Below are 26,274 nucleotides of genomic sequence, written 5' to 3' on the forward strand. Positions count from 1 at the left end.
GGACAACACCACTGTTGACAAAACTTTCACAATCTTTGGGTGATTTTTGATGAAATACTCCATTTTAAAGTGAAAGTTTATGGTTCTCATATGCAGGTTATGATGCAAACATCAAGGAGTTATGGACTCCCCAAACCATCCCAGGCTGCTTAATGAAACAATGCTGATGGATGAATCCCTGATGTGAGCAGGGAGGAGGGAAAGGGGGAGCTCATACTGAAGTTTAACAGGAGCTGTAATGGCAATTAGTGAGTTCAGGGGGGTTGGTAATAAAGGCACATTATCCTTTGTGGCAGTGACAAGCTGGGTTGGTAACCAGGGAGAAGGCCCAGCAGGAGAGCTGGGACATGTGATTTCCAGATGGGTGAGAAGAGTTGGATGGAACTGAAGGGAATGTGAATGTCAGAAGGGGCCACAAAAAGGCAGTTAAGTCAGTGGATTTTAGGGTGCAATGAAAAAGCTCCACAGAATTCCAGAAGCATCTCAAAGGGACTGAACAGGAAACAGAAGGATCATGGATAACTGTGAAGTGGAAAGGGGCACCAGGAAAAGTAAATGAAATAGGAAGTTACAGTGAGGAATTTCATGGATAAACCTGACTAGGAATAGAATCTTTCAAACCCCAGTAACCACAGAACTGCCCTCTTGACTTTCCGTCTTCTTTTTAGATCCCTCTTTTGCTTTCCCAGATGAGGAAGACCAGATGAGTGAAGGCTGAAAACCAGCCCACCCCTGTTCTGTGCAGTCCTGCACAGCAGGCAGGCTGGGAGGAGGTGCAGAGGTGCAGGCTGGGAGAAGATGCAGATCAGCACTCTGGAGAGATCCTGACCCAGTAAGGTGCTCTGGAAACACCCAGCAACTTTGAACAGAGAAGTGACAAAGCACTTTGCACATTCAGAGGAGGCTGAGAAGTGAGAGGCACACAGGAACCATCTCCCAGGCTTTGCTCATTTTGGCACAAGGCCAGAAGTGGCAGCAGTGCAGGTCTGTGGTGAGCCCCAGGGGAACCAGCAGAGCCAGGCTGAGATGGTGTTCCATGAGAAGCACAAGGATGGGCTGCAGCTACAGGCTGGAGATGGGAAACACAAGCAGACCCACTGATAGCTCATTTGTTCCTCAGCTTCACAGAATGCCTTTGCTTTTAAAGCCATGGCAACACAGGAATAATCTCACACTCCCTGATCTTTTTGCTTCATTCACTCTAGCCCTCCTAAAGAAATTAAAGCTACAATCCAGTTCATTTTCACCAAAGTAAAAGTCAGGACAACTCTCTTATTTCTAGCAGCAATAACCTTCAGCAAACAGAATGAAATGAGCAGGAACTTTGTATGTTATTCCCAACAAACAAGTCTGCTGGAGTCCAAAGGGAATAGAAGGCCACAGTTTCAGCAGAGCAAATGTCTGGTGTCCACGGCCTCCACTTCTGCCCATCAGGGCCAAAGCCTCCTACTGCAGATATGATGGGGTTTTAAGAGAATTTTTAGCACATTAATAGATTAATCAATATAACCAGTAACCAATATAATGGGTTTTCCATAAATCATGTTCATAGCACCAAGGAGCAGCTGCTGCTGGCTGCTACAAACTTCCAGCAATGCACTTCTGCTCTTGCTCAATCACTTTTCCCTCTCAGGCATAAGCTCACCATGCCCATGAGCTATTGCCATTGCAGTGAAGGGACAGCTCACCACAGCAAGGTTCAGCACCAAGTTTCAGTAAGCTATGACATGTGCCATATAAAAAGTTTTTAAAAAGCTGGAAGAATATGTATTGCATACAATTACAGTGCTCTGGCCTAGTGTCTGTTTGCAGATGACATGCTCATGACTGTCCAGTATGACAAGAACTGTTTCAGATGAGGTTCTGCAGAACAAAAAAATCAGAGTCATCTGCCCTATAATCAGATAAGGAAGTTAAGCCATACTGGTTGTTGTTTACAGCAGTCCTGACTTCCACTGAGTGATCACTGATTGTCACTGGCCTGCACTGAAAGCACCCTGAAGTATTTTGCTAATGATCTGAGCTATACATACCCACACTTTCTGCCACCATTCCCAATTACCTTCTGTCTGAATAATGAGTTATTTTCATACCAACATTAACTTGGTTTTACTTGCATATATTGCTGTTGCATAAATGGCCAAGGTAATACACAAATGCAAAGGTGACCTTGAAAAACTAAAACTTTGAAAAGCTCTCACTGAGATTAAATAACAATGAATGCAAGGTAATAGCATTTGAAGAGAAACAGAAATCTGTTTATGTAACAAATTACTCAAATACAGAGATTTACTATTTTCCTGAGTAACTTCTGATGTAACAAACATAAAATGTCAGAATCTTTTATTTCTTCCATGTTCAAGAACTTGGAGTTACAGACTGGAGAGCTCAAACCCTAAGGTGAGCTGGTGCTTGCTGTACATGTTGTTGCCACACATCCTTTGTGTGTCCAGAGCAGGGAACGGCTGGGAAAGTTCAGCCTGGAGAAAGGGAGGCTGAACTTGCTCTCTACAATTCCCTGCCAGCAGAATGTAGCCAGGAGGGGTTGGTTACAAGAGACAGGATGAGAGGAAATGGCCTCAAGTTGCACCAGGGGAGGTTTGTTTTGGATATTAAGAAAAATTTCCCCACTGAAAGGGTGGTCCACCATTGGAACAGGCTGTCCATGACATGGGGGAATCACCATCCCTGCAAGTGTTCAAAAACCACGGGGATGTGGCACTTGTGGACATGGTTCAACTATGAGCATGGCAGTGCTGGGTTAATGGTTGGACTCTGTGATCTTAAGGGACTTTCCTACACACCTCCAGGATTCCTGCAGAGCAGGAAGGGAAAAGGCCAGCTGTGCTTCTCAGGACCTACTGCCACCTTTGGTAAGCCACAACGAGAGGAAGAGCCACAGGAGTTCACCTGTTGCTCAGGCAAACACAAATCTTCATTTCACAAGACTTTATCTGGCATCATTAAAGAAGAAACAAAACTTGAAACTGTATTACTGAAGGACATGTTCAAAACCAGCTCTATAAAGGTGTGACATAAAGTTAGGTAAGATACAAAAGTATCTTGTAAGACCATTTTTGTATGTACAGTGTTACAGGGTGACCTTGATGTCTGTGACCAAGAGCCCTAGAAAGTGAACACAAGACTGATTGGACAGTCCTATTCCCAAGAAATTACCACCTAAAATATTAAACACATAATTTAGGAATATATACTTGTATGTACTTCCATACATGAAATTATAATCCAGACATCTGTGGAGTAAAAAGATTAATGTATTGCCTAAAATTTGGAAGAGAATAATCAGAATCCATCTTCCAGTAAAGGACCATATTCCCTACCATACTCTGAAGTCCAGGCTATGATATTCACTCTCTCTCCACAGAACATTTTCATTGTACTTTCAGGTAAGTTATGTTACCAGAGTGGTTTCAGAGTTCTCCATGGACTCCCTGGATATCAGCAGCACTGCAAAAGGAGTTCCTCCTCACCTTGGAACTGCAGATTCTGCTGTGTTCAGCTGAGAGCCATAGCTACAAAACTAAGACCATGAGCTGGCCTGTTAATTTTGATTATCTAAAGCTAGTAATATACAGAGTTTTGGGGAGAGAGGTGACTAATTGTAAAGATTGACTTTGTGGCACAGCATGTTCTTTTTCAAAGGTCTCCATACAAATCAGATACTCCTAAAAAGAACCAGCCTGCAGAGTTGCCCATGCAGGTCTAAATCTCTGTCAGATGAAGGCAAACTTGGGAAGTGCCCTGTGACAAAATGCAATGCTGTGTTCCCCAGCAGGAGCCCGTGGCAGAGCTGGCTGTTACCTGGGTGGGAGGGGACAGGCACCACCACCATCTGCCTTTGGGATAACTAATTTGATGACATTTACTGCACGTTTAACTCAGTGCATGGCAGGAAAAGCTCCTGACCTTAAGGTGGTTTCCTGTTCAATGAGCATCACAGAACAAACCCTGGCAGCACAAAAACATGCCAGCTTTGAAAGCTGTCTGCTGTAGGACACTCCATTCTTCAAACCCACACACAGCAGCATCCCAGAGTTTTGAGGAGAGCAGGAGCAGGTAATAAGATATAAAATATGCATGAGTGTGAAAGTGCACTGCCACATGTAGGCTCTTGACAGCGTGGTGTGATACAAGTAGAAAGAAAACAGGTGAGACAAAACCGCAGCCTAAAGTCAAGATTACTTTGGGGTTTGTTCCCTTTCAATGAGACCAGAAATAGAGTGCTAAAAGATGTGCAAAAAACTGACCACCAAATTAGGAAAAGAAGACAAAGAAAACAATTAAGTACAAGCATAGTTCCAAACTTCAGATGTCCCTTCCAACACTTCAGTATCACTCCCCAGTGTGTGACATCAGCTCAGCCACTCAGTTGTGTGAAGATGCTGTCACCTGAAATCAAAAACTCTATTTGCTGCCATAACGATATGACAATGGCCTGCAACATTTAGAGATATTGAAGACCCTTTTTTGCATAATTACCTTGTGAAGTCTGTCATCTCCATCATAATCACACACATCCTCTTGGCCAGAACAATTATGTCATTGCTGGTGTCATCCCATATTTCAATCTCTGCATCAAGCTTACTCTTGACTTTCTTGAAGTCAGCCACCTGCTCAGCTATCTTTTCCTTTTCAGACTCGGGCAGTTGAGTCATCTTGGCCTAAAACATAGAATAGTTTGATTTGTAAAACATCTATATCAGAATCTTTTTCCTTTTTTAAAACAAAACTGTGTACATATCAGTATTTTAAAAACACTGTGGCCTGAGCCAACATTTGAGTTTGAGCACTTTAACATTTCCAAATCTGTATGGTATCAGTTGGTTGTGCCAAATAAATTATCTCAGTGTAATGGGGTCAGTGCTGTTTGTGAAATCATTAATATTAACATACTGAGAGAAAGATTAGTAACTTCTTCCAAGTAGCCTTTATGAAATATGACTCACAGTTTTTCCTGTTTCTTAAGGCTAAAGAGCATAAGTGTTTTGAAGTATGATATATGTGCAAGTTACAAAAAGTAGTATTGATTCAGGCAGGAAATAATCAATGAGAAGGGTTAATTGTCCTGAAACTTTCAGGTATGCACACTCTCCTGAGATGATTCCACATTACCATTTAAGAATCAAAGAAGGCTTAATTGTTCAATACGCATATTCTGTCTTTGCAGAAGATAAAGAGATGAACATGTCAGAAATCAGGATGTGAGCAAGGTTTCCAAAAACCCTGAAAATGCAGGATGGTGAGGGAAATATTTCACATCATGTTCTTCTTCATGAGCAAGATCACCAAGCTGCTCCAGCCAAGGGTCACACACACCTCCTGTGGCAGGATCAGGCCAGGAAGCACAAAGAGGCTGATATTCTGGGGTCATGGGAAAGTCCTGGCCCTTCAAAACACCTTCTACAACCCTGAGATTAATTCAGTTGGTTGAGACTTGGCTGTAATAATGCCAAGGTCATGGGTTCAATCCCCTCTGTGGGCCACTGACTTAAGTGTTGGACTTGATGATCCTTGTGGGTCCCTTCCAACTCAGAACAGTCTGTGGGTCTGTGATTCTACCCCAGGAAGGGAGGAGACCTTTGGTGAGTTGGTGCTGATGGCTCTGCTGCCATCGTGGTTCTCACCCAGCACCTTCCCTGGGAAAGGTCCTCTCGGGCCACCAGGGACTCACAACCACATGCAGCAACTGTTATCACACTGAAATCACTCTGCAATTAATAAATACTTTGTGACTTATTCTTGTTTATAAAACATTACCTACCATCAATAAAGTGGAAAGATAAGGCAGATGCTGAATTACTTATAATTACTGTAACAGGCAATTGCTCTTAAACATAATGCATGTTTTCCAAGCCATGTCTTTTCAGAGATTTTATTTATGCCAGAAGCACTCTGTCACAGGCTTCATTTCCTCATTTATACAAATTACTGGAAATTACAGGTTTCCCCACATGTTATAATTACAGTCATAGAATCACACAGAACCTCAGAATGGTTAAGGTGGAAGGAACCACCATCCAGAGGCTGGAGTTACCCTACAGTCACAGACTCAGAAAGTGGACCTATTGTGAGGAGTAATTCTCCTGTTTTGTTAAAAAAAAAAACACAAAACTAAATAGACCAGAGAAGACCAAGACACACTTTCCTCATGGCTGCAGGATAAACTGGCTGGGTGTGCTGGGTTTTGGTTGGGGTAGTTAATTTTCCCCACAGAAGTCAGTATGGGCTGGTTTGGATTTGTGCTGGAAATCATTTTGGTAAAACAATCCTGTTTCAGTCCCTGCTGAGCAGAGCTCACCCTGAGCCAGGGCCTGTCCTGCCTCCCAGAGAGGAGGCTGGGGGGGCACACGGGGCTGGGACAGCTGATCCCACCTGCCCCAGGGGACAGCCCAGCCCACAGGGGTCATGCTCAGCACAGAAACCTGGGGGACAAAGGAAGGAGGGGGGACATTCAGAGTGGTGGTGTTTGCCTGCCCAAGTGCCCACTGTGTTTGATGGAGCCCTGCTGTGCTGGGGTGGCTGAGCAGCTCCTGCCATGGGAAGGGGGAATCAATTCCCTGTTCTGCTTTGCTTGTGTGCACAGCTTTACTTTCCTTACCAAAGTGGCTTTGTCTCAGTGTTCTCAGTGTTCCCCTCCTGTTCCCTGCCCCTCACCAGGGTGGGATGTGAGCAAGCAGCTGTGGGGGCTGAGTTCCAGCTGGGGTGAAACCACAACAATAGGAAAGGTATGAAACACAAAAAGAGAGAATTGGGCTACAGAGGGAGGAGAACATTTTATGATCTGCACGTTTGCTGATTGGTGGATGTCTGTGGCATCTCCTAGCCCCCAGTTCAATACAGTTTTGTGTTCAAGATCACAGGCCTGGATCTTGAAACCACAAGAAAGATGACATTTTAATGAGGGAATTGTGACATACAGGATCCTGCCAACAATAATGAGCTTCAGGTGGAATGAGACACATTATCCACAGGAACAAAGGGGCAAAGGAAACTGAAATTCTGACCTTGGCTTTTCTCTCTTTTCCTTCACACTGCTTTAAAACCATGTACACCAACAAAATAAAACAATTGGATACACAGCCTTTTAAGCACAGATTTGATTTTGTATCAAAATAGGCAACATAATGGTAATTGTGAAATAAAGATCTAAATTGAATGACTGCTATTACATGACTGCAGGTTTATTTTGTCCACCAGCAGAAAATGACTGTTTCATTACTTCTAAGACAAAATGGTTTTATTGCAGCAGCAGATAACAGAATTAAGACTAGGTGAGAAGAGCAGTTACATTTTTGATATTTTCTTTCTTGTATTAAAAAAAAGGCATAGATTTTTTTTCTTTAATTCCCTTGAATTAACTCCTCAGACAGCTATTACAGCACTGGGGGGATGTTATTTGCATTCTCCTGCTTGCAGCTTGGCTTACCCTGTGCCACTGGTGTTGCTTTTCATTCCAGCCCCTTCTCAGAGAAACTGAACTTTTAAGGTCATGTAAGGACACATGTGGAGTCACAGCTTGCTGAAGCTTTTGACTCCTCTCTCGCTGCTGCATTGCTTGCCAACAAGATCCCAACCCAAAGAACTGGCCTTTTGCCTTCTTTGTCCCTGGCTGCACTCTAAAGATTTGACTTTCATATAAATTTCTGATTATTGTCTCTAATTCTCAGACTGACATGCATGTCTTTTTTCTTTCCTGACCCCCAAAACCAAATGACTGGCCAGATCCATCTCATCAAAGTCTTACCACTTACAGGGACCAGGAAGGAAAGAGAAACAGCAAAAAGCAGCACAATACATTAAAGCAAAACAAAGAACCTCCCTTTGAAAATTATTTAACACTTCCTGCTTTGTAGGCTGCAATATTTCATGTAACTGTAGAGAAGAAGAGAGGAAAACTCTGTTTTTCTGCAATTTTGTAGGTTACAAAGAAACAAATCCTCCTCTCCTGACTGAATACATGAAAAACTTTTCAGAGCTTTCACAAGCAAAAACACGAACCAGCCTGCTTAGAAGATAAGTTATAAGATAATGGCAGAGATCCCAAAAGACCTGATTCATGTCTCTGCTTTGCCTTATTTGAGCTAAGCTCTTCTTCCAGCACAGACTCAGCAGCCACAAGGGGCCCTCTCACCTCTGCTCCTGCTGAACATCTGGTGGCACTGAACAGGATCCCTCCACGGCACTCAAAGGACAGTAAAGTATTTCAAAACAGCTCCAACTGTGCCCTTTAATTGTTTTCTCTTGACCAAACTTTGTAGATCTCTGTCACAAAATACGTGTATTGAGCTGAACCCTGAGCAAACTGATCCAGGGAATGGCACCCCTGCCCAGGGCAGAGTTTGGAACTGGATGATCTTTAAGATCCCTTCCAACCCAAACCATTCAGTGAGTCAATGATTCCATTTTATCAGGAGGGTGAGCATGAGATAAAAACTCCTCTGCAGATGTGTTTTGAATGCATTAAGTGCATTTATGAAGACACCACTGAGGTGATTGTGTTAAAATGAGTTGTGTCCACTGTATTTTACAAAACTTTGTGCTCAGGTAATAATAGTTTGAGTTGGGATAAAGAGGTGAAAGAGAGAATGGTGGATACTCAGCAATCCATAGCACAGTGAACACACAACCCTGAAGCTGAACTGTGTGGGGGTTGACACTGACAACAGGGAGAAAGAAGCTGGGTTTCTTTGGGGGAGTTTGCTGCCTGCTGTCACCACTGTCTTCTCCCAGTTTGAAGAACTGCAGCAAGTTGCTGAAGCCCAGCATTCTTTGAACAAGTTCAGAGAATGCCCCATTTGTGCTGCCATGATAGTTCCCCTGTATTTTTAGATAGACTCTAGCTGGATACATTGATAGGGAGATAATAGAAAAAATCATTTAATACCATTTTTGCATCAACCTTCACTAAAAAGGTTGGCTTAGATGATGCAACTGTGTCACATTAATCTAATTTCTTTGTCCCAGGGCTACAGGCCTAGAGATTAAAAAGCAGCATGTCACAAATGTGGGCTTCACTGGAGTTTTTCCACCCATGTTGTCCTAGTAAATGATCTTGGGAAATATGATCTGGCTGTAGCTGTGTGGAAGAGGCCTGGTTTACAATCCAAGGTGATCTTGAGAAACTTGAGTGTTGATCTGTAAAAACCATGGATGGATTTCAGCTGAGCAAAGCACAAGGGTTTGCACCCAAGGAAAGGCACAGAACTGAGACAAAGCCATCCCAGGCACTCCTGGGGGTGGCAAAAAGGCAAACCTCATTCAAAACTCACTCCAAAGCATGACACAAAATGGTGTGAACCTCCCACCGGTGCTTGTTGTTGAGACCACAGCTGGCCAAATGCATCCAGCAACATAAATGGTCTGGAGACAAAATGTAAGAAGTTATTAATCAGCTGCAGAGCATCCAGGGGAAAGAAAATCAGGCCAAAAGGACATGGAGAAACCACTGTCTTAAAGGGTAAATTGAGGTTATTGGGGTTATCTAATCTGGACTTTCCAAAAGAGAGAGGACAGAGAAAAGGACGGACAAGTAAGGAAAGGAATTATACAGACAGAAAGGAAACACCACATTCTCTGTATCCATCAGAGATAACACTGGTACTAACATGCTGAATTGCAACATATGAGGTATAAAGAAAAAACCCTTCCCAATAAACCCTCAGTTGCAGCAATGAGCTAAGCAGAGTCAGCAGTGCAATGGCTCACAAATATGTGTGTAACAGGAAGGAGTGTATTTATTCCACCTGGGGCCAGGTGGCTGGATTAGCTGAGCTCTTGGGGTGCTTTCCAGTCCTACTCTGTAATAGTGCATAATACACTGCTCCAACCTTGAGACCTTCGTTAACCTAATCCCTCCCCTTTACTGAAACCGGGTTAAAAATTGGCAAGAAAATTAAATGCTTTTGATAGGTCAGGACTACTCACAGAAAATCTTTTGCTGTGTATCAAATGTTAAAATTACTATTCATGGAACCTACTCAAAATCACAGTAGTTATTTTCATTACACTTGAATTCTTATCATCACTATCTCATGCTTGTGTGTGGCTTTGATAAAAATTAAACCAATGAAATCGCCTAAAATTGGCCTTTTTATTTACAAAATAGCACATGCTTCCTGTTAATGTATGCCAGCATTTCTGCTAATGTCAGAACTTAGATGTGAAGTATTTGCTGCTTGAATAAGAATAGCTAATGCATTTGATGGCAAACAACTTCCCTTCTAAACACTTTCTATGCAAGTATCAACAGTTCTTCTTGGTGTTTGCTTTTATATCTCGGCCCTCTTCTTGGAGTTTGGTATATTTTCAGACATGTGTAATTATCACTGTATTTAAGATGCAACACAAATAAAACAGTGAAATAATTCAGCCTGGATTTTCTCATTCACACGTGAATCAATTTTTTTATCAGCCCAGAATTGTTGCACAAACACAGCCTGCAACAAACCTGTATAGAACATGAGCTTATTCTCAGACGTTTTTGTCAATGCATTCACAACATTATCTGCACAACTCTGGGAAAAAAATGTGGGTGGGTGGTTGCCTGAAAGTAGTTCTGCTCTTGCCATCCCTAAGTGGATTATGTTATGAGCTAAAAACATGTTGCCTCTTCTTCAGTAGGATCACCTTAACCTGCAGCGGGAACTCTCAAGTTAAGCTGAGCTGTTCTCGTCACTAATTTAGGAACTTTAAACACCTAAAATATTTTTGTCCCTGGTCATTAACATGTACATTGTCTTCTAAGGCTGCAAATGAACTGGGCAAATTCTGACTGGACCTTCTCTTCAACTGCAACCCACACAGTAATAAGACAGTAACTGCCTCAGTGGAGCGACTCTGATCAGGATGGCATAAATCTCCTCAGGCACAATTAGTGTATGCTCAGCCTGCAGAGCTGACTGCACAAATCAGACACAACCACAGGGAGGTCTAACTTTCAACTGCCAAAGCCCTTGGATCCATGAGCACTACCTGCTTTTATGGCAGCTAAGGCTTTGATCCTAAGGATCTTCTTCAGGGATGTAAAATCCCCCTCCAAATAACACTCAGTGTTCCCATCCAGCTGAATCACAGGGATCTCCCAGCACATTGGCCAAGCTCACCTGTGTCCCACAGAGGGGCTGGTGCCACAGGCACTGTCACACTCAGCTCACAAAGCTGGCATTGTCTGAGGGAAAACATCAAGGAACTAACACTTGCAGGATGAGTCAGGTATATAAATACAAGGTCAAATCTCACTCCTGCTGCCTCACCACTAACCTGTACTCTCTCTTTATACAGACAGAGTCTGAAGAAGGTGTGATTAATAATACATGACTTTTTCCTGCATAAGGGAAATGAGATTTGCTAGTTAAGATGTAGCCTTTGTTGCAAGTGGCGTACACACATCACATCTGGTTTTATATGTTGTGATAAAAACAGAAAGAAGAAAGGCACTAGTTCCCTGTTGGAGCAGTGAGAGATGTGGCATAGAAGAAATTACAACACTCCCGACAAAGCAAGAGGAACCAAGAGTGCTGTTATGCAGAACTAGTATGGAGCCAGACATGTATAAATAAAATTGAATTATTATCATTGAAATGCCCAAGAGAAAGAACTCAGGGAGGAAAAAAGGCTCCTCTGCAGTGCTGCCAAACCCCTTCTGGAACACAGTCAGTCAGTCCTGGTGTCAGCACTGCATGGAACAGCCTCCCACCAGCACAGGAAGCTGCTGCAGGGCACAAAATCACACAGACTTTGCCTAAACCTTAAAATCTATCTTCCCTATACACATTCTTCATATTGCTAAACCCTTTCTGGGTATAAATCTTCAAATACCAACATCAAATAGCAGGCCAAATAAGGAGGCCTTAAATCATTGTCCATTTGCTGCAGCAGCAAAACAATTTGTTCAAAGATCTGTTCAAAGGAAAAAAAGTATGTGCAGGTTTCTGTCAATATATTGATTTAGGCTGAGTGGGGATGTGTATAATTTAGGCAAAGGTTTAATTTTCTATTACTTTTGGAGGTAGTCTGCCACTTATGGCCCTGATAGCTTGATCTGAAATTCAGGAAAACTTTTTCCAAGATAAAGAATAAGGCTTGAAGCCATGACTGCTCTCTAGATCCCATAAAAAGCAACATTTACAGGAATTGTATTATTGCAGGGAGAAATGGATGAAAAAATAGAAATGTACATACTAGAATGTTAAAATACTGGGTTTTTTCAGATGTATTAACCACAGTTTATCTGTAACGACTCCAGCAGATTCACTGACACTGCAGATTAAATACCAAGAAGCACATCCCAGAGGTATCTCCAACAGCAATAACTGCCCTGGCTCTGGGCAGCCACCCCCTTCAGCATTTACTTCTTGCTTTGTGCCATTGTCTGAACATTTGTGGCTTTCTTTCCACAAAGCATCCCCTTTAAAGAAGTACTCTGGTTTATCTGAGAATGAGAAGACCATTCATGAAAATGTCATCTATTAAAGCCTTGGTGGATCTTTCTTTACTACATTTTGATGGTAAATACCTACAAACTACTCCTTTTGTTTTCCCAGTAAGAGAAAAATTTCAGCTGCATTTATGAAAATAAACAAGCACACCCTCAGCACCTGTTCCAAAAAATCCTTGTCATTCTGTGTGGGTAACAATGAGATGGAAAACTCTGCCTTTCTTACCCACAACACAAATTTTAGCCTTTTACTTGAGGAAAATGTGCCTACATTTACAAACATTAATTTAAGTTGCAAAGGGCAGCTGGTATATTTTAATTGCCAATTATATTCACTGAAAAATAAGACTGTATGAGGTGGTCTTGCACAGAGTTACTACATTTCTCACAATGTTTTAATAATTAACTTACAGCTAATTAACGTATGATCTGCATATATGAACACCAGTGAACTGCATTCATTTTGGTTAGTGTTTTTTCATTAGTATTTAGGGTATTAATAAACAAAATATTTGTTGAATAAAAATGTGTTTGCAAAAAGCAGAAATAAATTAAACCACCATTTTTTGGCATAATTATTTTCATAGGGAAAATTTTCCTTTTTCCCCAACTAATCCTATCATTTATAATTTCCATTACAGGAGTAATACTGGACTCAATCAGCAGTGAGAGATCTGTTGCTGCTCCAGGTATGGAGCAAACAAGTAATGACACAGACATTTCTGGCCCATGGATCTCTCCATGTCACAAAGCTGTGAACAGAGAGCAGGTTTGCTGAACCCTCATTGAAAATGGAAACAGAAAGAAGATGAATGTTTGCTAAATACTCTGACTTTGTACCAAGAAAACTCTTGCTCTCTCCAAACTGTTTTCAAGCTCCTGAAAGTGTTTTAATGTAAAGAAGAAACAAAAGCCAGCGATGCAGTCAAGGCCTCAGGTTAAATGATGCTACAACAGGAATACCAGACTCAGAACTTGTAGAAAAACAGACATTGTCAAACACTGTAGGAAGTTCTTTGTATCTTCTCATGGATTCACTGTCAAGGAATAAACTACAGAACAGACTCACACAAGAACACAGCAGGAAATGTCTGTAACTCACACCCTGCCGTGGCTGACACTGCAGCTACAACCCTTTCTCTTCTGTGCATGTGAAGCTTCTCCCAGGCAGAGCTTATTTTTGGCTGTCACACACTGCAGGCTTGAGTAACACCCTTGTAAGAACCATCCCTTATTAACCCAGCCTCTATTAGGCCACATTTATGACACTGTAACCTGCTGGATTTTTTCGGTAAGTAGAAGAATTTTTCTGTTTAATTGCACGTTCACAAAGTATTTTCAATTTAATTGCAGTCTCTTTCTGTTTCAGGTCACACACATGTCTTGGTTTGAGATAAGCAACTGCCAATCCCCCCAAGCACAGAGAGAAAAGCCTCCCTCCTAACACCAGGGAAAGGGAGGAACAGAGAGGGGAAAGGAAAAAAACACTTCAAACTGCATTTATACTAAATCCACATATATTTTTCACAGAAAGAAAGAGACAATAACAATTAGAAGAGAGTACAAATATACACTCACACAAGTCTACAACAACAAGTTCCCCACCTCAACTTCTTAACGAACACACAAATTCTACTGCCTTAACTACACATTACTTAAGAAGAAGCTTATTCCCCAGGGAGACAAACCCAAGCAGAAAGGAGAGACCCAGAACAACACATTTTACTTTCCTGAGATACCCAGTGAGCCAGTGGTGGGCCTGGTCCTCTCCATCCCCCCAGGACAGCATCGTGCGTCCTCCCAAGAGGAGGCTGAGAAGCGACTGCCTTAACCACTCCCACACTGGTTCCTACTTCCCTGGAGATGATGTCATAATGTGGTATGGAATACAAAAGTACTGGCTAGAAGAGGTCAGCTGTTAGCTCAGCCCAGCTCAAGTCAGCTGACAGCTTCGGCCTAATCCAAACTTCAGAGCCCAAATTTAGGCCCACCTAGGTGAACCCATAACAACACATCAGCTTTAGGCACTCCACACACCTTCAGAAACCTATTACGAGTTAAAGGAGAGTTTAATGCCTCGCTGGATGACTCTCTGGCTTCCCAGGAGCAGCACCCAGCAGCACTGTGCCCCTGGTGCCAGCGCTGGTGCCCAGCAGGGGCAGCACATACCCGGTCAGTCTTGCCCTCCGTCTGGGTGCTGGTGCGGCTGCGAGCATCGTGCTCCTCCTCCAGGTCAGACACCTCCTCCAGCTCCTCGGGGGTCTGCAGGACAACAGCCACAAATGGGTTATTCTCTTCTACAATTAGTACCTTTGCTGCTCAGGTCTAACTTATTAAAGCTTGGTCTAAGATTGTGTCTGACAAACAGACCCCAGTCCTGTTCCAGCAGGTACTAAACTTGGAGGGTAAATATCGTGTTGCTGCTGCAAGGAAGGTACAAAGTCACATATGTACATGTCTCACGAGAAACCTTTACATGACAGGAGTGGATTTCAAATGTGTCACTTTTCAATTCCATCAAGCAGCACAAGTTCCTGCACCACAGGAAAATTAAGCAGCTCTGATTTGCTATTTGTATACATGGCATTATTATTTCATATCTCACTGTCTGTTCCTCATTGTCACCTAAACTGCCATTTAATTCTGGGATTCTGTTTAACTTATGACAAAAGCAATCAATTCTCTGTACAATCAAGGCCTTCAGATTTATTTACTCCTTCCCATTTACCAAAATATTATTAAAAGGAAGGGGTTTCATGAAGAAGTACAAAATTTTACCATAAATGTAGTGAAAAAGGCACAATGAACATGACTTTATAAAGGACAATAAATAAAACATCAAAAGTAAGTTTTCTCATATTAACAAAACACTGTGCAATGGAGCAGTGAAGCACACAATGCCTCCAGGATCATGAACTATTCCAAACATATTATTGGTTCTGCCAATGCAATAGGGCACTCAAGAAATTTTTCTTGACTATCAAGTAAATTCACATTTTTAAGAGCCAAAAATATACAGAACTAAATTCCACATAACTGGTGAGACATCTACTACTGAATGATCTACTGTCAGCTTGACATTCAGAGTTCCAGTTAGAAAATCCTGGCATTCTCAGGGCCCCAAAAGATGATGTGCCAAGACAAACATGACAAGAGCAGGACCATCAGACAACTTTACCAAAAGACAGGCAGGAGCAAACATGGTCATCACTTTTCACCCCATTTTCAATCAAGCCAAACATAATTTTTTCAATCCAGAGTTGTTCCATGTTCTCACCTTCATATTTTTACTGTCAAGGTGTATACAAAGAAGATCTCTTGAGAGGGACATTGTAGGGTTGTGTTATTTTATTTCTGGAACCCAACACTGTAATTATGTTAAACTGAACTAATCCACCTGCGTTCATTTGTACCAGTTGGGAAAGAACCTTTGCAGTCAGAGGGTGGTACAGAACTCAACATCAGCCTTGAGACAAGGTTCAAACAGCACTCCATTACTTCAGGAGCACACAAACCAAGTTCACTCACTGAAGAAAACAATAGTTTCTGTGAGGTAACACTGTAAGAAATAAAGAACTCCAAGCTGGTACACAAGTTGGAAGAAATAAAACACTGGTGGTAAAAAATACACCTAAACTTCCTCAAGAAAACAGGCAATCCATTTTGGGGTGAAGATGAGCATAATGTTATACTGGTAAAGTGGGAAAAGAAAAATCTTATTTTCAGGCAAAGACTAACAGTGTGATGAAGTCTCAGTTTCAGTCCTGGAATTAAATACAGGAAGAATTCCAAAGTATCCAAAGGTTACAAAAGTTGTTTGAAAAATCTACAGTGTGGAAGCAAAATGAAATTTTGTTGTGGGTGGCTAACCCTGCAATAAATAAAATATCACAAGCCCACTCCAGCTGAAACACATACAGACAGTCTTATTAGAGGGCCAATAACAGAGAGGTTATTAAAGCAGAGTAACTTCAGCTTCTCAGCATCACACTGAGCAGGGCCCTCAGGCAGGTAATGGCCTTGACTCAGCTTATAGCAAAAAAAAAGTCACTTTCTTTTTAAAGATACACTATACTTGGGTTATTATTAAAAAAAATTAGAACATATTGCCATTCTTAGGTTTTTATAAAATTAGTTATGTTTTTTTTCCCCCAGCAATCATAAAGCTGCATTCAGGAGAGCAGGTCACCTTCTCTTCCTGGGGGAATATATAACCTGGGAATCTCTGACAATCCCATATTCCCAGTACAGGGTTTCTTTCTCCTGCAGACATGGAGTACAAAATGTTGGGGCAGGGCAGAATGGATAATAATTTTAGACAGTCACATTATTTGTAAGTGAATTTTAGGGGATTTCTGTAAGAGCTTTACACCATTGGCCGTGGCACTGAGTGCCATGATCTGGTAAAGGGACTGGAGTTGGACCAAGGGTTGGACTTGATGATCTCGGAGGTCTTTTCCAACCCAGTCCATTCTATGATTCCATTCTATGATTACGGCCCCACAGCAAACTCCATATGTTTACAAAAAGATGATTTTACAGGCATTGAGAGAATTTTGTAGAGTTCTATTAATACCATTTTTTTGTGAAGCTGAGCTGTGTAAACATTACCAGCTTCATATGGAAACCTCAACAAGTGAAGAGGTTGCCAAACGACTCTGGTATGAGACACCTCCACATGACAGGCTCAGGAAAGCTTTCCAAAGACAAAACCATCATCCTGTTCATCTGATGGGGCACTTTAAAAACTGCAACTAGCAGGGCAGAGGGCTCTCTGCAGCTGCACTGGCACAGGGATCCCTCCGCAGTTCCTCCCTCCTGTGCAGAGCGAGGGCTCAGAGACTCAGTGCCCACCTGAACCCCTCCCAGGATATTTGTTGTCAGAAAACTTTTTGGGTTTTTAACAATGCATATGCTCTTTTCAGGGTAATAAAGTTTATTTGTGGCTGGGATGAGAAGTTCCTTGCAGAAAGCTCATTTTATTAACCTTCAGAGTACACCCCAGTGGAGTTCTTGCAGAAACTCCATTCCCTCCAAAGTCCAGATCTGCCAGGTTTGGAATTCCGCAACTACAGAATTCAGAAAAATTAAAAACCAAACCTGTCCAGTTACTCAAGACTAAGGACAAAGTTTCAAGAAGAAAGAAACTGTTGATTTATCAAATCTTCAATCACAAACCATAAACTATAGTAGTTTTTAGACACGAAGCACAAAATATGGTGCTACCATCAATAAACAGGACTCTTGCCCAGGGAGAACAGCAGAGCTCGAAGACTGGGGTTAGAAACATAGGATCAACTTGACAGTATTGTTTAAGGTTGAGTATTTAGGGCTCTGACATAAACTGTAGGTATCCTTCCTAACAGGAGTCTCCACAACAGCAAGTGACAGAAGAGGGAAAGAGTCAGGTATTGTGCTCAGTGACAACAGGAACACAAGAAATAAACAGCAAATTCACTATTAAGACATCAAAGTATGGAATTTGCAGTAAAGTTAAGGAAGAACATTGAGGTCAAATGAAATCCTGCACAAGACCTCAGCCAGCAGCAACCTACAAACTCATGTGTGCAGCATAGTGGCAAAGAGAGTTTAGAAATAAACAGAAAAAATTGGGAGCTGGTTTCCAGCAGTCATAGGAGCAGAACTGTTGAATAGTCTCCCCTAGGGGTGCTGCAGGAGGGGGGAAATTCTGTGTAAGCTGCAGCCTGAGCAGCCTCCAAACATGGGAATGGAAAGACTGAGATCAGCTCAGTTGGTTAAAACTTGGCTGTAATAATGCCAAGGCCATGGGTTCAATCCCCTGTGTGGGCCACTGACTGAAGGGTTGGACTCGATGGTCCTTGTGGGTCCCTTCCCACTCAGAACAGTCTGTGTGTGATTCTGTGTGATTCACAAATGTAATGACGACCCACAGCTGGGTGCAGGAGCAGAGGTGGGATGGGACAGGGGCACAGGGGCTGAGATTCTGGTCCTTTGTCAGAGGCATTTAAGGCTGTAATCACACCACTGCTGCTGACAAGGCACACAGGCTGCATGGATTCCTTTGCACATTTCAGTGACTGTAATTACTCTGCATTCTCGGTGGGGTTGGCACTGGAGGCTCAGCCTGAGGACTCACATCGTCTCCACAGCAGTGTCTGATACTGATGAATTTTACCCCTCCCTGGTGCTCCACTCCAGGCTGCAACAGCAAGTCATTACAATTGCACCTGGGTGGTTTCAGGATATGAATTACCTTCTCAGCTCTGAAATGAAAAACACTCTCTGATGACAGACCTTTTAATTTGCTTTTCTACTAGGATTTTGAGAGAATAATTAAGACATCTGAAGTCTGGCCTGAGTCTTTAGAACTCTGCCAGTTTTTCCACACTGGTTGCAAACGGGCTCTTTGGCTTATTTGCTCTTTAATCCAAGCTTTGTAGAACAATGTGTTTGACTGGATTTCACAGCATTTTCTCCAACACAAAGGTTTTTATGCAAACCCTCCTCAAAAGTGATTATCCAAGCAATTTTACCTAGACCCTTCGTTTTCAGAGTTTGCATACACATGAAACCATCAATCCTGCAAAGAAAGGTCTCAGCTGATAGAACATAATGCAGAGCCAGGTCTAAAATCTCCAGACACACAATGTAAATGTGGACAAAGAGGCATTGTGAGGTGAAAGGAAGCTGTCCACTCTCATCTGAGGTTCAATTAAATGCTGACCTTTCAACTGTCATTCTAAGCTCTTATGTTTTATCTTATCTTGGTTTCTCCAGCCCCATCAGTCATTCTTTCTCCCAAATCAATACTAAAATGCAGAGCAGACTGACACCTTCACAGCAGCTGCCTTGATGAGTGATGTCTTTATTCTGCTGCTGCAAAAATGCAGTTATTTGTGCCATGGAAATACCACAGCAGCAACAGAAATGCTTGTGTGCACTCCAGGAGGATCAGAGTTGTCTATTAAGTCCTTCACTGAGCACACAGTGGATTTAAAGAGATTATCTGTTCTACTGTGGACATTTGTCTAATGCCCATATTTTGAAAATTCCATCATGTCAAGCCACACGTCATTCAGTGCAACAAACCAAGGTATGTGTGTCACAAAGGCACAAATACTGTGCTCTGCAATCCCTTTGCTACTGCCTGCTATTTCTGTGTATTAGTCACAATATCCACCATTATCACAGCCTTTATTCTGCCAGATGACAGGCTGCCAGAGCAACAGTTCTGAGGCACTAGAAAGAGAACAAGAAATTGCAAGCATTTTTGTTTTTGATGACTAATTTACTAAGAACCTCAGACGACTGTTGCTATCTAGTCATTAAAAGTACTTTTCAGGTTTTCACTTAAAGCAATTATTTAGAGTGTTGAGAACAATAAACACCCCATTATAAAGGGCAAACTAAAATCCTGTGTTCTTAGTCTGTCAATATTGTGACATCTCAATGCTCTGGCAAATACCATGCCCTCTATTAAAAATGATCATATGTCTATTCTTGAAATCCATTCTTGGCACTTCCCTTAAAAAGGCATCTTTTCCATGCCTCATTATATGTGGCATTATTAATGTAAAGCTGACAAATCATTAATGAAACCAGACATCAGAACTCTGACAGCAGAATTGTCACCAAGCACTGGCAAGGAATTCCTCATCAAGTAATGCAGTAATTATCCTGCCATAGCCTGTACACATTACAAATAGGTCAATTGCAAAGGTAGGGGACAAATATTTCTTCTTACTAACACAGAAAATTTTGCAAAACAATTTTTTATGTTTAAGCTGTAATTCCAGGTAAGATTAGTGAGAATCTAAACTCTGGTGAAGGCCAAAGAACTTAATCAATTCTGATATTAAATGATGCCCTTTGACACTGAATGATTGAAGTATTTTTGATAATAAAAGATGATGTTATACAATAAAGAGTGGAGGTTTTAAAACTAATAAAAGCTGTGAACTCATAGTGTGGGCCAGAAGTTGCCCTGTTATTACTGGATGCCAGGAGGTTTTGCTTGCCCTCTTAACAGTAAGTCAACTTAGAAAATTCTATTCCAGGAGATTAAGACAGAACAATTTAAGGTTAATCACCATTAGAATCAGCTGGACAGATGAACGTGATTCCATGGGACAAACCCAGAGGATACATCAGGATAATGATCTTCTTAGTAAATGGCCAGGAGACAGGAAGGGTCTGAACTGAGCAGTGTAACTGCAAAATTTAAAGTGAAACTTTTTGAGTACTGCCTTCTGAAAATCTTTTAAATAAAAACTGTGAAGTTGGCACAGCTGAGTAAAGTGTCACAGAGAGTTTTGGCACCTATTTTCTATGCTAAGCTACACTTCTTGTGTTGGAAATGTGCCTTTCAGCCCTGCTTTGGTTCCCTGCCCCTGCCTCTCCCTGATGGTACTTGGTGGGTTTGCCACTCTCACATAGTGCCTACAGCAACCCAAAGGGAGATTGATTCCTGAAAATACTGACCTAGTTATGCTGGGCAAAAGCTCTGAACATATATTTAAGTCTAAAAAGTTGGGGAAAACTTGAAAGCTGCCTGAAAATCCCAACCAGTAATGAATGGTACTGTAGCTGTAAGGGTCTAAAGATGGGTAAGAGTTACAAACAGGGTCGCAGTTTTTATAAAACCAACAGCCTGACCAGAAAAGAAGCAAAGATTTCAGGGGTACAAATCCTTCACCACGTACCTGAGGACTCACAGAGAAACCCAAAAGCTTCTTTACTTTTCCTAGTTATTTCCTTTCAAGTAAGAACTTATTCGGGTATGACTTTTAAAGAACAATTTCAAATCCCAAATAACAGAAAATCTGATCAAACACAGCTACTACAATGACAACCTCTGTTGTAACCCAAGTGCTACCTTCCCTCCACGAAGCCATGACAACTGACACACAGCTCCATGCACAGTGTATCCTTTGCTTATGCTTAGTAAGTAGGAAACTTCACCACCAGGCTTAGAAGCTTTCACTTTAAACTCAGAAAACTAATCATTAACAAGAACAGAACAGCAGTTTTTAATAAAAGTCATTTGTTGCTCTGCTGATCTAAAATGTATTACCTGATTCCTCTGCTGGGCTGACATACATTTGCTCCATCTAGTGGGAAGCTAATTAAGACACTCCATTTATAATGGAAATACTTCTAAAGTTGTTTGAAAACAGACAGTGAAAAGCCAACTGAGCCATTGTTCTTTTGCTAGCAATCCTTATACAGGAAATTATACATGGCCTACCAGTTATATAGTTGTGTTTGAAATAAAAGACTTCATTTCCAAACATCACTTCAACATTAGAAAATGAGAAGAGAATAGAACTTGTGTTCTCTATCTCATCTGTGTGTGTTAAAAGCAGTCTAAAACATCATTACTGTAGGGCTGGGTAATTCCAAAGGCAACCACAGGTGCTCTGCACTTTGACTTTGAAAAAATTCCTAACAGGTCCCATTTTTAATAAAGGCCAGAAGAACAACTGGCAAGGTACAGGTTGCTCACCCTCCTGTCAGTCCGTGGGAATGTCATGCACTGACTCCTCCTGGAATGCACTGCCAGGCACATGAAGGACACACTGGTGACTAGGAATAGTTATCATGGATTTCCCAAGGGCAATCATGCCTCAACCTGACTGCTTTCTCCCACATTTCTGGGTGAGGGTACAACAGTGAGTATCATTTTAAAAGGCTCTTCACATCACCTCCCAGTTTGTGTCACCAAGGTGGGACATTAGACTTTGGATAGTAAACAACTGCATGGAGGAAAACTGGAGATGAGGAGGCTCAGGTGGGACCTCATCACTCTCTACAACTCCCTGAAAGGATGTTGTAGCCAGGTGGGGATTGGTCTCTTCTCTCAGGCAACCAACAGCAGGACAAGAGGGCACGGGCTTAAGCTCTGCCAGGGGAGGTTTAGGTTGGATATCAGGAAGAAATTCTTTGCAGAGAGAGTGCTCAGGCATTGGAATGGGCTGCCCAGAGAGGGGGTGGATTTCCCATCCCTGGAGGTGTTTAAGATGAGACTGGATGTGTCCCTCAGTGCCATGGGCTGGTGACCACAGTGGGGTTGGATCAAGGGTTGGACTGATGATCTCAGAGGTCTCTTCCAACCCAGCTGATTCTATGATTCTGTGATTCAGTGGCTCAGAGGGCAGTGGTCCATGGGCTGTGCCCTGCCTGATGGCTGGAACAAGAGCAGGACCACGGATGTCTATCCCAACACCAGTCCTGTATGACATTCCTACCAAGGGTCTGCAGGAACTGATGGACAGCACATTCCACAAGTTTTCACGTGACACCAGATGGGGAACTGTCACTGCACTTAAGGGCAGGGCAGCCTCTGAGATGAGTTTATGCACATTGGAGGAATGGACTGACAGGAATCTTCTAAAATTCACCACAGAAAATGCTAATACTGGCACCTAGGAAGGGAGAAGCTACAAACAAAACAAGCTGGGGCTGCCTGACTTGGGAGCAGACCAGCTGCAAAGAACTTGGGGCTCTTGGCACACAGAGCACTGGGCATGAGCCCAAGTGTGCCCTGGCAGCAGCACACACCAACAGCATCCCAGGCTGGGAGAACCACAGCAGGGAGAGCAAACTGAGGGACACCACCACCTGCCTTGGCCTGGCTCTCCTTAGGCAGACCCTGACTGCTGCTGCTTCCAGTTTTGGCCCCCACCCAAGGAAGGAGGTCAGCAGAGGACCATCAACACAGCTGGTGGCTGCAACTCTGGTGTTACAAGGAGATGCTGAGGGAACTGCTCCTGTTCTGCCTTCTGTGGAGGTACAAGCAGGAACAAGAGTGGCTCAGCCTGGGTGTAAGGGAAACCCTGCTCCCTGTGAGGTTGTGTAGTCTCCATCCCCAGAGGCTTGGAAGGCACAGCCAGTTAACACCCTGCTCATGGAAGGCAGGGAAACCCCCAGAGCAGAGGGAATGATTACAGTGAAGATCCACTTGCATCCAGCCACAGGTTCCAGGTAGTTTTAACTACAGCCTTTGCTTCCTTCCTTCCTCCCTCATCTTTCAGGCTTCTGTGCCTTTTCATTTCAACATTTTGTTTGCATTTTCATCTCACCTAATGGTGAACTTTCCACAATGCTCAGGATAGGGAGGAGTGAGGAGTGGTAACATAAATCTACTTCTGTGAACCAGAGATTTGAAATTACAGTTTAAAACCACCTGACTCAGCCTCTGCCTTCCTGCAGAAACTCCCTTTCCTCTCTAGAAGACTCCATTATTTTCTTGGAGAAAGATGGGATATTCCAAAGCCTCATTCCCAAAGCCAAACCAAAAACACTGTTTCAAGGCAGACTGGCCTAAGAAATGCAGATAAGAAACTGTTTTGGAAATATATCAATATGTTAAATAAAAAAGGTGCAGGGAATACCTCACAGTTTGACTGTCTCAAGTAGACATTTCCATGCTCAGAAAGGACAAGAAATGAACAAAACCCAGATAATTTAGAATTCCAGAAAAAATGTACATTTATCAGATGAATAAAGTCTGAGCAACGGTAGCCACTTCAGCAAAGGTTTTTCTTTAACATGCCAAATCAATCTGTTTCTCTTAAATGAATTATGTTAAATGATCACACTGAAAATGTTCCCTTGGATACATTAATATATCCCTTAGCAAAAGGTTGCCAGGTAAGTACATTTCTCAGACTGGAGTAGATGAAATTATTACCTACTGCCTCCAGATCTGCTCAAGTCTCTTCAGTCTCAACAAACCCTCTCTATTATGTGACCTGCCATAAAACAGATCACCTTTAACAAAGACACACAGAATAAGCCTGTCCATCAAAACCCCAAGCATTAGTGAAAAATGCACAGTGTGATGCACAGCCTGCTTCTCCAAGCACAGGGACACTGCCATCATCCTTCCCAGGACTCCCACCTAGTGCTAAGTGTAAATTCCTCCATTTTAGCAGCTCTTCCTCCCAGACATTAAGACAATGGAAATAAAACCACCCTAGTTATGAATCCTACATCCATTACTTCCATTCCTGCTTTTAATTATCGAGAGGCTTCAGACACCCAGAACACTCATCCACCCACATGCAGTCATTGAGTAACCAATAATGTGCAGCTGAATGATCAGTGCCAGCTGAGGTGGAACTAAGGAACCCATCAGGGCCATCACTGTGCAAAGCAGCCCTCGTGTCTCAAATCACTAACCTGACTGGGCTTTAGGAGGCTGACAGCCTTCACTCCCAAGCAAAGTGGAATCAAACACACACAACCACCCCTCAAAGTACACTGTTTCAAATCTTGCTTCTGAACAAACTAGTTATTACATGATTTTGTGAGACTTTTTGTAGATGCTAAAGAGAATCATACAACAGCTTTGTAGTAAAGTGTCTCATTACATCTAACAGGCCATGGGAAATTCTTGGGTTTATATGTGGAATTAATTCTTTAATCTGGAAAGGTTTCATGAGCAAGTTATGTGAAAGACAGTAAGGAATATTCCCCTCTAAGACATCAATTGAGAAATTAATTCAGATCTCTACTTTCCCTTTGCACATTTCTCCCCAATTTGAAGTTTTGACAGCCTCTGCTGCCCAGTGAAATGGAAGGGAAGGTATTCAACACAGCTCTGTAATTTGCTAACAGACTGAGGTAGAAATGGCAGAAAAACTCACACAAGATCCTTAATATTTCTGAAAATCAAACACAATCTTACATATGAAATCTGGTTTTCCTCATGTCTAAACTGAACCTTCCACATGCAGCCAGAGTTTATTTTCTCTGTACCCACCATGACATGCAACACAGATTTTCTCCACTCCTGTGCAACATTTTATATCAGGTAAAACAGCTCTCCCACCTTTCCCTTCTCTCTCCTCTTTGGTTCTGCACTCCCTGTGCTAATTAGGACTAACCAAGTCACTGTTTTTCTCAGAGGTTACATTTCCTAATGCTCTGGTTATTGCAGTTGCAATAAATTACTGTGCTCTTGGTTAAACAACCAGGGAATTACAGGTTCTCACTGCTCATCTTGGGACCATAAAACCCCTCTTGCTTTATTTTTAACTGAGGTACCTGTGAAGGAGAGTAACTGCAACCAACTGTGCCTCAATAAAATCCTGCTTGATTTCATGGGGTGAAATTGGTCTTTCAGAGATCTCCAGTATTATCTCACTTGAACAGTAGGTGAACAGGCAGGAACTAATGAATCTAAACATGAATTAACCACAACCAGTCTCAATTCAATCAGTAACTGATGCTGATAGCAACATTTTTATCCCATGGCAATGGATTTAGAAAATTAAAAATGAGTCTCTCTTAATAGAACAGAATACAGGGAGATTTTAAATGCAAAATCAGTACTTGTTAGAGAAGTATCAGTGGTATTTATTTGGTTTGTCATTGGTGCTGCCTACCCATATTTTTAAGTTTTAGTGGAAACTGATAAAGCACATGAGCAATTTTAATAAAACCTTTTCAGTCAGTTAAGTATGAAAACTAGATCTGGCTTCAAACCTCCTGAAAAGGTTTGGTTTTACCCATGAGAATAAACTCCCCTGATAAACTAACATGAGTTGAGGCACTATAGAATGTAGTTGATGTGATGGCCAAGGTATCTCAGTACAGGAATGGTCTGCCAGGCACATGAATTCCAACTTATGCACCCCACGGAGAAGTGACCCAGGTACTGCTATCCATGGGATGGCCTCACCCTGGAGAGGCTCCTGCAGGACTGTCTCCTGGGGCAGGGACCCCACAGAGCAAGGGGAGGTCTCCAGCTCCTCTCCCTGACAGCAGCACAACCAACAACTGCCTGGGACCTCCATTCCCATTCCCTGCACCACTGAGGGGGAGGAGGC

At 42.3% G+C, this 26,274-nt stretch overlaps 1 protein-coding gene across 5 annotated transcripts in view; it reads right to left on the reverse strand.

Moving 5' to 3' along the window:
- LOC139675769 (catenin alpha-3) overlaps window positions 1–26,274 on the reverse strand; it is a 183,992-nt gene that overhangs the window by 47,503 nt on the left and 110,215 nt on the right. For all 5 annotated transcript variants that reach the window (XM_071563844.1, XM_071563842.1, XM_071563847.1 and 2 more), the window contains 2 exons: window positions 14,627–14,719; window positions 4,501–4,682 (listed from right to left, as the gene is read on the reverse strand). In XM_071563844.1, the coding sequence (XP_071419945.1) occupies window positions 4,501–4,682; window positions 14,627–14,719 (275 nt within the window). The remainder of the gene's footprint in view (window positions 1–4,500; window positions 4,683–14,626; window positions 14,720–26,274) is intronic.

Source organism: Pithys albifrons, chromosome 9 (genome assembly GCF_047495875.1).
Source record: "Pithys albifrons albifrons isolate INPA30051 chromosome 9, PitAlb_v1, whole genome shotgun sequence".
Classification (NCBI taxonomy): domain Eukaryota; kingdom Metazoa; phylum Chordata; class Aves; order Passeriformes; family Thamnophilidae; genus Pithys; species Pithys albifrons.